Source organism: Podarcis pityusensis (assembly GCF_964106645.2).
Source record: "Podarcis pityusensis genome assembly, chromosome: 2".
In the NCBI taxonomy this organism is placed as follows: domain Eukaryota; kingdom Metazoa; phylum Chordata; class Lepidosauria; order Squamata; family Lacertidae; genus Podarcis; species Podarcis pityusensis.
The window spans coordinates 39,554,981-39,567,402 of NC_138029.1; the positions used below are offsets into that span (position 1 = coordinate 39,554,981).

The 12,422-nt window shown below is 44.1% G+C and overlaps 1 protein-coding gene across 1 annotated transcript in view; it reads left to right on the top strand.

Moving 5' to 3' along the window:
• METRNL (meteorin like, glial cell differentiation regulator) overlaps positions 1 to 10,940 on the top strand; it is a 28,311-nt gene extending 17,371 nt beyond the window's left edge. Inside the window, exons 3-4 of the mRNA XM_080995556.1 lie at positions 6,988 to 7,047; positions 9,864 to 10,940. Of these exons, the coding sequence (XP_080851682.1) occupies positions 6,988 to 7,047; positions 9,864 to 10,180 (377 nt within the window). The 3' untranslated portion in view covers positions 10,181 to 10,940. The remainder of the gene's footprint in view (positions 1 to 6,987; positions 7,048 to 9,863) is intronic.
• Positions 10,941 to 12,422: the final 1,482 nt, after the last annotated feature.

Consider the following 12,422-nt stretch of genomic DNA (forward strand, 5'->3'; position numbering starts at 1 on the left):
ACACAGCTTTTTCTTATAAACATTGTGAGAGAAGCTAGTTCGTTTTGTTCAGCAGCTGGATGTTGTTCTCAGTTCTGCAATTATGGCATAGGCAAGTTTATGGATGGAATGAAGATGGTGACGAGTCAAGAGAAACACAATCTTAAGTTCAGCGTGCCTTTAAAAAACCTTGTTTTTGTCAAACCCCAGAAGAAAACAAAAGTTCTCTTCTACTGCTTTCATAGCTTTTCATTAATACTAGAAGCTGATTATTGTTGGAGAGAATAACAGAATTACAGAGTTGGGGGTGGGGGTGGGCATCAAATGGCACCTACTCCAAACCTCTATCATTGCAGAAAGCCCACTACTCCGGCATCTCATTCAGACTCAGTTTAAAACAACTGAGAAGGGCTGAAATGTGTTGTGTCTGTTTGGCAGTCTGATCCACTATTCATGCCATCAAGAGGTTTGTCCTTAACCATTTGCAATCTAAATACTCCCTCCCCCCTTGTAATTCAAACCTATTGGTTCAGATTCTACCCTTTGGAGCAACAGGAAAATAAAATTGGCATGTGACAGCTTCTTAGTAGCCTCATTTGCAGACTAAATGTGCCTGACTCCTTCAGCTTTTCATCCTTGAGCTTAGGCCAGATCCACACCATACATTTAAAGCACATTATTTCCCCAAAAGAATTCTGGCAACAGTAGTTTCCACCTCATAGAGATATCAATCCCCAGCATCCTTAACAAACTGCAGTTCCCAGGATTCTTAGGGGGACACCATGTGTGTTGAATGTGGCTTTAAATGTAGGGTGTGGATCAGTCTCAAGGTCCCTGACCATCTTTGCTGCTTCCTTAGTTACATTCCATTTTGCTGGTATCTACTCCTTTGGCAGTGCCTTGGAGCAAAATGTTTAAGGGTGGTGGTCCCAGGGCAGGTGTTAGCTGTGGGACTCCAGCAGCTTTCTGAAGGTGCTGGGTCTTAACGCTGGGCTTGGTGCATTTTGTTATTTTTGTTCTTTTAAGGTTAGGTGCATCCTTTGCTGTGTAATCATGAAATAACCTGTCTTAAAAGAACTGTCACACAAATTACTGGCCCCACTCTTCCTTGTGCTAATATTAGGAACACAAAAACCCAATAGTATACATAGCACTTCTCACCCTGGTCGGTATTTGAGGAGCTCTAATGGCAAACCTACCTCCAGGCAGTAGCTGGAGGTGAATGACTGCCGGCAAGAGAGGCTTGGCCATGGGGTAACTGAAATCTACATATTGTGTAATGTAGATGATGAGAATTCCTCAGTAAGACATGTTAACCGCAGGGGAAAAGCTGCAAGAAATAATGTAGACTTTTGACCACCTTGCACCGACCCAGGAGTTTTCATGTCCATTTCTTCCTGTTGCAGAGAAGTACTGCAATTGAAGGAAATAAGTGTTCTACAGCGTTAGTTGGCTTGCAGTAAAGCCTATTGCCATGGTTTCAGCAGAAACCAAGAAGTCACTTGGCTAAAGGCACCTGGGCCTACACTGCAGTTTCACAAGGCAAAATGTAAAAATATCTGCACTTTTCCTGTACAGAAGTAAACAGAGGGCTTTCAGATGCACTAGTTGGCAGTGGGGGTCAAGGGGTTGCAAGTGCGGGTAAGGGCTGCTTTAGGTTACTTCAGGTCACGACACTCCATCAAAGGAATTCCCAGTTGATTTGATAGCAAGCATGCACAATGCCAGCATTATGCCATGGTCTCTTTAGCAGAGCTAGCATCCGGCTTTGGAAATGGAGTGAAATTGCTTTTCTTTCTCTTGCAGATTGGATTATTGGGGAGCATATGTGGTTTTTATTGCTTGCTTGGGATTCTGAGCATTGGGGATATCCAAACCTCTGCCAAAAGCAGAAAATGCATTAGTAAGCGTGATGCATGTATTTTTTGTTTTCTTAAAATATATTTATATTGCTCAACATGGTGGCGGTGGGGGGGGGCAGGCTTTGCTTTTCTAAGTGTGCAGGAGATTTTCTCATAAAAATGTCTCTGTTCATAAATCTTAGCTGTAAATGATTCCTTCCCATAGCAACACACAAACTAGGAAGTCAATATAAGGGTAAAGGGACCCCTGACCGTTAGGTCCAGTCGTGGACGACTCTGGGGTTGCGGCGCTCATCTCGCTTTATTGGCCGAGGTTGCCGGCGTACAGCTTCCAGTTCATGTGGCCAGCATGACTAAGTCACTTCTGGTGAAGCAGAGTAGCGCACGGAAACGCCGTCTACCTTCCCACCAGAGTGGTACCTATTTATCTACTTGCACTTTGACGTGCTTTTGAACTGCTAGGTTGGCAGGAGCTGGGACCAAGCAACAGGAACTCACCCCATTGCGGGGATTCAAACCGCTGACCTTCTGTTTGGCAAGCCCTAGGCTCTGTGGTTTAGACTACAGTGCCACCCGTGTCCTTTTAGGCAGTCAATATAGAAGTGCATAAATGTGCTCCTCATCGGCATCCTTTCACCTTGTGAGAATCCTTAAGCACAAAGACCCATCATTTTTGATGGTCTGAATGTTGTTGGACTTTGAATAGCATTTCAGAGTTTCTACATGTGCTTCTTCTCCTACCAACCCCCACCTTAATGCAGAAAGCACCTGGTGCACTGTGAAGATTTTATATAAGGTAATAAATGTTGGGGGAACTTGCTCTTACATGTTTGTTACAAGTGATCCTAACTGTGGCATTGAGTAGACTCAAGCACTCACATGTCACAGAAGGGATTTGCCCATCCAGTGCCTGCCATCTCCACTGTGATAATGACTTCTAGGTGCATGCTGCTTCAGGTAGTTACATGACAAGTGCATAAAGGAAGGCACGAATCACTCAGACTTCTTCTAGGCACTTCCTTGTAGTGTCTAAATTAAAGCACCCTTTGTCAAGCATGCTCAAGAGTTGTGTACAGAAACCCCAAAGTAGTATTCAGTACTGTATGTGCTTTCCCTTGCATTAGTTCCTTGTACTAATCAAGAAATCATTCTTGCATCAAAGAGGGAACAATTTCTCTGCTCAGGCTTCTCTTCCTCTTGAAAAAGTTGTGCTTTGTATGTGTAATCCTATTATATGAAGTACTGAGCTGTATATAAATCATCTGGCTGGAGCAATTGGTTGGATTTGGAGACATAATCCTTCAGGTTGGGTCAGTGCTTCTCTGGGACCTTCTGTTCTGCAATATTAGATTTCTAAGCTGAGGCAAGGAAATTCAGTATTCTAGGCGCTAGCTAGCTATGCCTGGGGTGAGCACAAGGTAGGTCAGCATCTCTTGGTGGATCTTTGGGTGATTTTCAGTAGACCAGGAAGGGTTTTCTGACTCCCAATTGCTTAACAATAGCACCTGAGTTAAGTGGCCGAAATGAAGAAAGCTGACCAGAAGAGGGCTTTTGTGTGAAAAACTCAGCTTAGTTCCCATGCTGAAAACCATATGTCTGTTGCAAGCACCAGGCTCTGCTTGGTGGGTCACAGGAATCTTATAAAAAGCAAAAGTATGTCTGACAGGTCCAAAGTCTACCAACCCTCCTGACCAAAACCATCAAATGTTACTTGTATTGGACCAGGCAGATGTTCTCTGGGAGTGGACTCTTGTTGTAGTGATGCCCTCTTGAGTTCCTTGTTCTGCCCTGTTATCCCTTGCAAAAAGTAATAAGCAAACTGGGCTGAACCTTTACTTGATTATCCAGAAATCCAGTCCCCTCAGTTTAGGAGTGGATGCTGTATTCAAACAAGAGTTTGCATTCAGATAAAACAAGAAACAACCCAAGGTATCCTTTCCATCTAAGCTGGCTACTTACCTAGTTGAGAATTCTCCATGGGGAACAGTATCTGACCAGGTCGTAGGATTATGATCCTAAGCACATTTACTGGAATGTGTTATATTCTGCTTCTTAGGTCCAGGGTGGTTAAGCTGTAGCTCTCCAGATGTTGCTGGATTACAGCTTCCCTCATCCCTGACCATTGGCCATGCTGATGGGAGTTGTACTCCAACAACATATGGCTGGTCACAGGTTAGCTGCTCCTCCTGAATTTCTCAGCTGTTGTGGGTGATTTTCTCTATAGTAACAGAATACTAGTGTGCTAGCTAGCGACTCACAGGATACAGTGAAGTTGTAGAAGCAGCCACTGATGGATTCTATGAGCTGGCGGTGTGCACATTAATGCCTTTCATGTGGCTATAAAAAGGGGGCGGAGTGAGGGGCAACTGATTCACATCTTCTTAATTCCATTGAAATCAGTTGGACTCTTTTTCCAGTCTTGAAGAGCCAGTGTGGTGTAGTGGTTAGATAATCAGACTAGGACCTGGGAGACCAGGGTTCAAACCCTCACTCAGCCATGAAGTTCGCTGGGTAACCTTGGGCCAGTCGCTGCCTCTCAACCTAACCTACCTCACAGGGTTGTTGTGGGGATTAATTGAGGAGAACCATGCACACCACCTTGAGCTCCATGGAGAAAAAAAGTGGAATATAAACATAAAATAAAATAAAATAAAATAAAATATGAGTTTAAGGATGGGATCCCAGGCTACTTGTTTCACTTTTGCTCAAATGGAAAAAATATAGTCATTAAATAGCAGGTGGTATGAGAGGAGGGCAAAGGTTCTATAATCTTCTAGTGCTTCAGTTCTGTCTTAAGCCACCAATGAGCTTAATTTTGGATCCTTACTACAGTTGGAGGAGGAGGGTTTTCACATTTATGATGGTTGCAAGTGCCTTGTTGGGATGACAAAGAAGGTCGTGTTCTTCACCCAACCCCCTTCCCAGTCTCTGGGCCTCTAGCGGGTAGATTTAATTAGCATGTTGCTAGATAGGGCAGACCTCTGAGAGAAAAGGAATTCCATAACTGAATAGGGTATTATAGAAACATCTGCACTCCTAACAGCACCCACCTTCTCCCGGCAGAAGTAGCTGGCCCCGTACAAAGAGCAGCTACATTCTTCCCTTGATTAGATTAGCAATAGGGTCTCTCTACTGCAGGGGTCAGCAACCCTTTTCAGCCGTGAGCCGGTCCACCGTCCCTCAGACCATGTGGTGGGCCAGACTATATTTAGGGGAAAAAATAAAAATGAACAAATTCCTATGCCCCACAAATAACCCAGAGATGCATTTAAAATAAAAGGACACATTCTACTCATGTAAAAACACGCTGATTCCCGGACTGTCCGTGGGCCGAATTGAGAAGGTGAATGGGCCGCATCCGGCCCCCGGGCTTTAGGTTGCCTCCCCCTGCAATAGGGTCTCTCTACTGTTTCTAGCCTACATGATTCTTGGGAGCTGTAATAGATCTGGCCTTGAGTCTCCACTTGATCTTCCTGTCTCAGCCACGTATGACACAAGAACCTTTGTTTCTTGAAACATACTTGAATCAGCATTTTCTTAGACCAATGAGGTTTTGGAGCAGACCTACTATAGAAGATTTGTTTATGTGACTTTTTACATGGCACTATTCTAATTTCCAAATTATATCCCAGTGTGTGTTTGATCACAAAGGTCACCAAGTAGCTAAGGGATGGGGACTTTCTTACTTGTGATCTGGTCCCCGTGATCATGATTTGTGCAGAAAAAGTGCCACATTTATGAATGTGATTTCCTGAGGCTCCCATAACCATCCTCTGGCACACAGCTGCCATGATTATTGTGAAGCATTTCTGCGCCTTGTGGCTGGAGAGAAAACAAGTAGAAAATGGCCCCGTCCAACAAACCTGGAGAGCCTGCCCGGATTCTGCATTTCCATAGTTTTAAGCCATAGAAAAGATCTACACCATCTTGAATTGCCAGCTTGTCACAATCAAACTTTTCCATGTATAACTCTTCTCTTTGCACTCCATGCAGTTAGGTATGGGAGTGACTTTGGTTTAAATTTTCAAAGGAGTGCCAAAAAGGTGGCAGGCGTTCAAAACAAAACAAACAAGACTGTAGGCATGGCACTTGAATGGTTTTTCACTGTGGCAATTATTAAAGATAACCACCTTCCCCGCTGTAGCACCTGCTTCCTGGATCATCCACCACCCACATTACTTTCCACTTAGATGACAGTTGTGTATGAGAGAAGAAATAAACCCCTATAAAGGTTAATGATAAGAAAAATAAGATTATGATTTCCACCAGATAGCCAAATTAAGTCAGAAGCAGGGAAGAACCTGCTGTAAATTTAGTCTTTAAAGCGGGGGGGGGGATAGACTGTGTCTATCTGGCCCTCTGATCTCTCCCCATACCACCTTCTCTCCTCCAGCCTTGCCTCTCGCCAGTCCTGCTTCATAACTTCCTTAGGTGTTTTTGTCTGGCTGGAAAATGTCATTGAAGTCTAATGATGCTTTTAACTTGCCTGGAGGGGGAGTGTGAGTAGAAACTAACCTCTTGTGCATAGGTGGATGTGTTGCTACCAAACTTTTAGAAGACATCTAAAGGCAGCCCTGTTTAGGGAAGCTTTTAATGTTTAATAGGTTATTGTATTTTAGTGTTTTGGTGGAAGCCACCCAGAGTGGCTGGGGAAACCCAGCCAGATGGGCGGGGTATAAATAATAAATTATTATTATTATTGCTATGCCCATTTTTGCCACTGGCCCCACCAACCTTTGATATGTGCAGCATCCACACACATCCCCCCCTTCAAGAAGGGAAGGTGGGCTTCAGGCTGAAAAACGGCCACATCCACACCACACATGCCAAGCACTCAGATCACTTTAACAGATGTGGTTTTCCTGACATAATCCTGGGACCTGTAGTTTGTTAAGGGCGTTTTTGAAGTGGAGTAAGAGTTCTTGAAATGTATCGTGTGGACATGGCCAAAGGTCCCTCCCCTGCTTGATAGGGCATTATTTCTGCCAAGCTAAAGATGTGAGCTCCCTGCATGCTGCTTTCAGTGGTGCATGAAGCATGACCTTTGAGGTTAAAGGGTGTTTGTGTGTGTGTTTAGTGAAAATCCTTCGGTTTTTGTGGCATTCACGTTCTTGAGATACTGAAATGCCCTTTCTGTTTTCCTCAGCTCCCTGCCGACCTTGCAGTGACACGGAAGTCCTCTTGGCTGTCTGCACTAGTGACTTCGGTAAGTTTATTTGATTTTTCTGTTGCTGTTTCCTTCACCATCACGCTCTCAAACCCCTCTTACCCCACTCCCTCATTGTGACAACCTGCTGGATTTGGCTTGCAGAGACCTCAGCAAACAGTGAGCAAACTGAAAGCTCCAGATTGCGACAAACAAGGGAGTCCTTTTCTTCCCATTTCGGAGTAAACAAAATGTGTCCAGAAGCACAAAGGGGGAAAGGGAGGAAAGGGCTTTTATGGGTTTTAGCTCTGAAGAGCTTCAATTAAAGTCATTGTATTTGGCTAGCTCTTTTCTGTGCTGGACAAAGAGGGACAGGCGGCAATAATAGAGGTAGAAGTTCAAAGGTTTTTAGGGGAAAGCATTAGGAATTGCCCTCGATGTTCCTAAATGGAACCTTAACAAAAGCCCAAATACTTAAATGCCTGTTTTCATATAAATGTGGGTTGGGTTTTTTTTTGGGGGGGGGGAGGTAAAAAAAAGAAAAGAATGGATGAGTTTTACATGTTATCCCTGTATGATGTGGATGGAATAGGGCCCTTTTCTACACCATAGGCCTTTTTGTCCCCATAGAGGCCAACCCACAATGTGGTTTAAGAATAGCAGAATATGATATGGGGCAGTCTGTGTCAGGATGGAATAGGATAATGCTGTGCTGGTCAGGGAGCGTTGCGCCTAGCCATGTCACTATTGCAGTTTAATTTGGCCCATATGACTGGGCTCACCTTTCAGTAAGCTGGAAGTCCATGATGGGCGGTGAAATTAGATTTGAAAAACTGAAAGTTAAAACAGTTCCAATTCAAAGAACTGTCTGTGAGCTGTGAACCACTGAGAAAACAGATCTCTTTCATGTGTGTATCCACTGAAACTGTGGCATATAGTCTCACTTGTGTACAGTCATACCTCGGGTTACAGACGCTTCAGGTTGCATTTCTTCGGGTTACGGACACGCCGAAACCTGGAAGTACCAGAATGGTTTACTTCCGGGTTTCAGCAGGCGCGCATGCACAGAAGTGCTAAATTGTGCTTTACACATGTGCAGAAGTGCCAAATCGCAACCCGCGCATGTGCAGACGCACCGCTGCGGGTTGCAAACGTGCATCCTGCACGGATTATGTTCGCAACCCGAGCGTCCACTGTATATGAATTGCTGTGGTGTAAATGGCTCTGATCAGTTTTGTAAGCAGAGAGCATGCCAGAATATGTAAGCTTGATTGCTTTATTTTGCTCTAAATAAAGAGAGTCTGATACAGTAGTTCCTATTTGGGGTTTGAAAATTTCCAACACCCTGAGTTCAACTACTACAAGGTATCCTCTTTCTTTCCAGCCTCCCCCAATGTTCTGCACACAATGATCTTATGCCCCCCTTAGTGTCTGATGCCTCAACTGTCAGGGGTCCTTTACCTTTACTTTACTTTAAAACACATTAGTAGCTAAGTCCAGTCGCGAACGACTCTGGGGTTGCGGTGCTCATCTCGCGTTACAGGCTGAGGGAGCTGGCGGTTGTCCACAGACAGTTTTTCTGGGTCATGTGGCCAGCATGACTAAGCCGCTTCTGGTGAACCAGAGCAGTGCACAGAAACGCCGTTTACCTTCCTGCCGGAGTGGTACCTATTTATGTACTTGCAATTTGACGTGCTTTCAAACTGCTAGCTTGGCAGGAGCAGGGACCGAGCAACGGGAGCTCACCCTGTCGTGGGGATTTGAACCGCCGACCTTCCGATTGGCAAGCCCTAGGCTCAGTGATTTAGACCACAGCACCACCTGCCACCATGTGTTTTACCTTGCTTATTTCAAATGGTGGTATGTCTCTCGTGTTGGGGAGGGGGCTTTTCTTCATCCTGCTGAATGGGACCCTAGACTTCTGCCCGACCCTGATGCCGCCACTGAGAAAGACAAGTGGCTTTGCCCAACGTGACTTGCGAGGTAGCTGTTTTCCTCCTAGTGATCGTTAGAGAGCATTAAAGCAATTTTCCCACGCTTGGAATGTTAAGGAAATGTTGTAATGAAACAGCTGGGCATGTTGGGTCTTGGACATGTGCTGCAGATATAAATACAGTGAACAGAATGGGCAATATTCTGACTGGGGGCGTGAGGGTGCAGCACCCAGGAATTGCAGTGGGATTGATCTAGGTTAGCCATGCTGGAAAATGCTGCCCAGACAGGTGGCATCTTGCTGCAAGTGTTTCTCCCTGGCAGTGTGCCAGAGAATTCAATGTAAATGTTCCTGGGCCATTAATAGAATGCAACTGAAATGTCCTTCTCTCTGTGTGTGTATTTAATAACCTTAACCATGCAAACCCTATTCGGTGGTACTTTCTGTAGGAGGAATTTTGAGTATGATATAACACTTTGTTGTGAGTAACGTCTTCAAAAGAAGACAAATCTGGCTGCCTGTTGTAAATTTAACATTAAAAAAGCTACTCATGCAGGTGTTATGACTTCAGTGCAGGAATATACAATGAGGCTGAGAAATACCCTAAAGCAGGATGCCCATACTTGGGTCTCCAGCTGTTTTTGGACTACAACTCCCATCATCCCTAGCTAGCAGGACCAGTGGTCAGGGATATTGGGAATTGTAGTCCAAAACAGCTGGAGACACAAGTTTGGGGAACTCTGTTCTAAAGGAAATGTGCTTTGAGGGCAACATTGCTTGAATTGTACCTTACTTTCTGGTGGTCTTCAAGGGTGCTGCTGAATCAGTTGCCCCAATTATAATCCTTATGCAGAACCCAACTGATATTAAGCGGAATGTTAGGTGAATATATTTGCATGTATAAACCCTCAACCTAATTATGTGTCCAAATCTTTCTCCCCAGTTGTCAGAGGTACCATCCAAAATGTAATCAATGAGGAGGAACAGCAAGATTCCGTCATTGACGTGAGTGTGAACAGAATCTACAGGCAGAAGACCAAGATCTTCAAGCCCGCAGAGGAGAGTGGGAGGTGGCGAGGACAGATCAAGACCCTGCTGCAATGTGGGGTGAAACCAGGAGAAGGAGACTTCCTCTTCATGGGCCACATGCACTTTGGGGAGGCCAGGTTAGGCTGTGCCCCTCGCATCAAAGACTTCCAAAGGATGTACAAAGAGGCCAAGGACAAAGGGCTGAATCCATGTGAAATTGGCCCAGACTGAAAATGGCATTCCTGAACCCTTGGGGCTCGGCCAAAACTAATTCTTAGTTGCTGCAGATGCGCTGATCTAAATGGAACTAATAACTTGGAGTGGAACAATCTGATGTCAGGAGTGACATTGTTCTCCTTTTTGGAGGTCCTTAAGAGGTGATTGGAGGAGCATCTATCAGGGAGGGTCCAAGTCTAGTGACTCCTGCTGAAGCAGGAGGCTGGAGTCCATGACCCTTGAGGTACCATATAACTGTTATGATCTTATGAAATACAAGAACCACAGAAGCCAATCCTTGAGGCCAATGGCACTGTTACACGAATGGAGGTACGAACCAAACGATCCAAGGCTGGACTGCAATCCCACATCTTGTCCACGTGAACTAAATTATTATTTTTTGGTAACTTCCTTAGGAAAATGACGAAAGAAGAAATGTGTCACAATCTCCATGTCTTAAAAATACCAGTCGACTGGTGACCCTTTGTATCTTTGTAATACTAATGTTTTAAAAATGTGTTAAGCAGATGTAGCATTGTTGCATGGCATAAGAGGATGACAGCATGGTAGAAGCCGGTGAAACCATCTTAACGTGGATGCTTTGTAAAAAGCTTGGTGTACAATAATTGAAATTGTTTCTTATGACAGAAATTTATGAAACCAAACACTTTCTTTCCTTTTTAAAAAAAATTTAAAAGAATGTACAATTGCCACCTGCAATTTTTGCTCAGGCTGGTGAGTTGTTTCCAGAGAAATAAAAAGTTCCTGGATTTGAGCCAGTGTTATTGTGACTTCCATACATTCTTCCCTTCCCTGCTTTAAATATTTCATGGTTCAGGATGCAAAGGTGCTCTTCTGTATCAGAGAGGTGACAAAAATACTGCTTAACTCTCATGCTTCCCTTGTTTCATGTTCAAACATGTGCCAGATGTCTGCACTGACTTCTGTCTGGGCACAAGTTACGGTGTCAGTCTTGAAATGTTGCACCCTGTAAAAGGTAAAGGGACCCCTGACCATTAGGTCCAGTTGTGGACAACTCTGGGGTTTCGGTGCTCATCTCGCTTTACTGCCCAAGGGAGCTAGCGTACAGCTTCTGGGTCATGTAGTAGCACCCTGTACCACTCAGCAAACCAAGGATGCTGTTTCCTTACCTTCCATATAACATTCCCAAGATTTGCCAAGAATGCCACCTTAATTATGACAGCCCTGCAGAGATTCTAATACTCAAAGACCTATAGAAGAGATTTGGTAAGTGTCCCACCCTAAACAGAACTTGCATTTTGTTGGAACACTCAAAAGCATTGGAGGGGACAGCTTATAGATAGGGTTCATTGTTGTAGAGAGCAGCCTAACTTGCTATATGTATCCAATGACATTTTTAATAATTCTACCTGGGGGTGTAAATTTGCTTGAACATTGGAAACGTAAATATATTAAAGTCTGAATTATCACAACCACTTGTTCAGGTAAAGCTGTTACCTCTGCTCTTTCCCAGTTTTATAACTTTCAGCAGGTACGTGATTCCTCCGTTTCTCTTCTGCTTATCCTATAGGCTGAAAAGTTGCACTCCTAAATTAAATCCAGGATGCTGATCACCAGGAATGACTTTGAATTCTTAGTTCCATTTATATGTGAAATGGGGTATTCGGACATTTGAATGAGTATTGCTAGAGAAGAACAGCTTGGATGGATGTTTGACCACTTTTCACCAGATGCTGCTTTGCAACTAGGGGACATAATAAGATGTTTCAGCTAGTTTTCTGTGGCCACTTCAAAGTCTGCAAAAGTAGAAGCAGCAGCTTGCTGCAGCTCATCTGAGCTAATTCCCAAGAACCTTTCAGATCTCCCCACTCGCCTGGTCTCTGAAGGTGGCACACACGCACACTGGAAGCAAATCAACAGTCAATAAACATTCAGCAAAAACAGAGACTTAATAACAACCTTCTGCAAATTATGCAAATTAAAAGGGAGTTATTAATTGGCCCCTATACAATAACAGGAGGAGGAATCCTTTACTCACTTAGGCTGTTGTTTGAACCTCCTCTCATGCTTACTACGATACAATACGATAATCTTTATTGTCATTGTCCCATACAGAACAACGAAATTGAAAAATCTACATCAGACATTCAAAAACCAACAAACTTGCTGTCCCAACTATCCCAGCCTGGTTAGCTCCTAAAAACTCTGATACCCCATAATTGAATACAGTATACTCACATAGAGACTACCTTACACTGCGTTTAAAACCAAAACT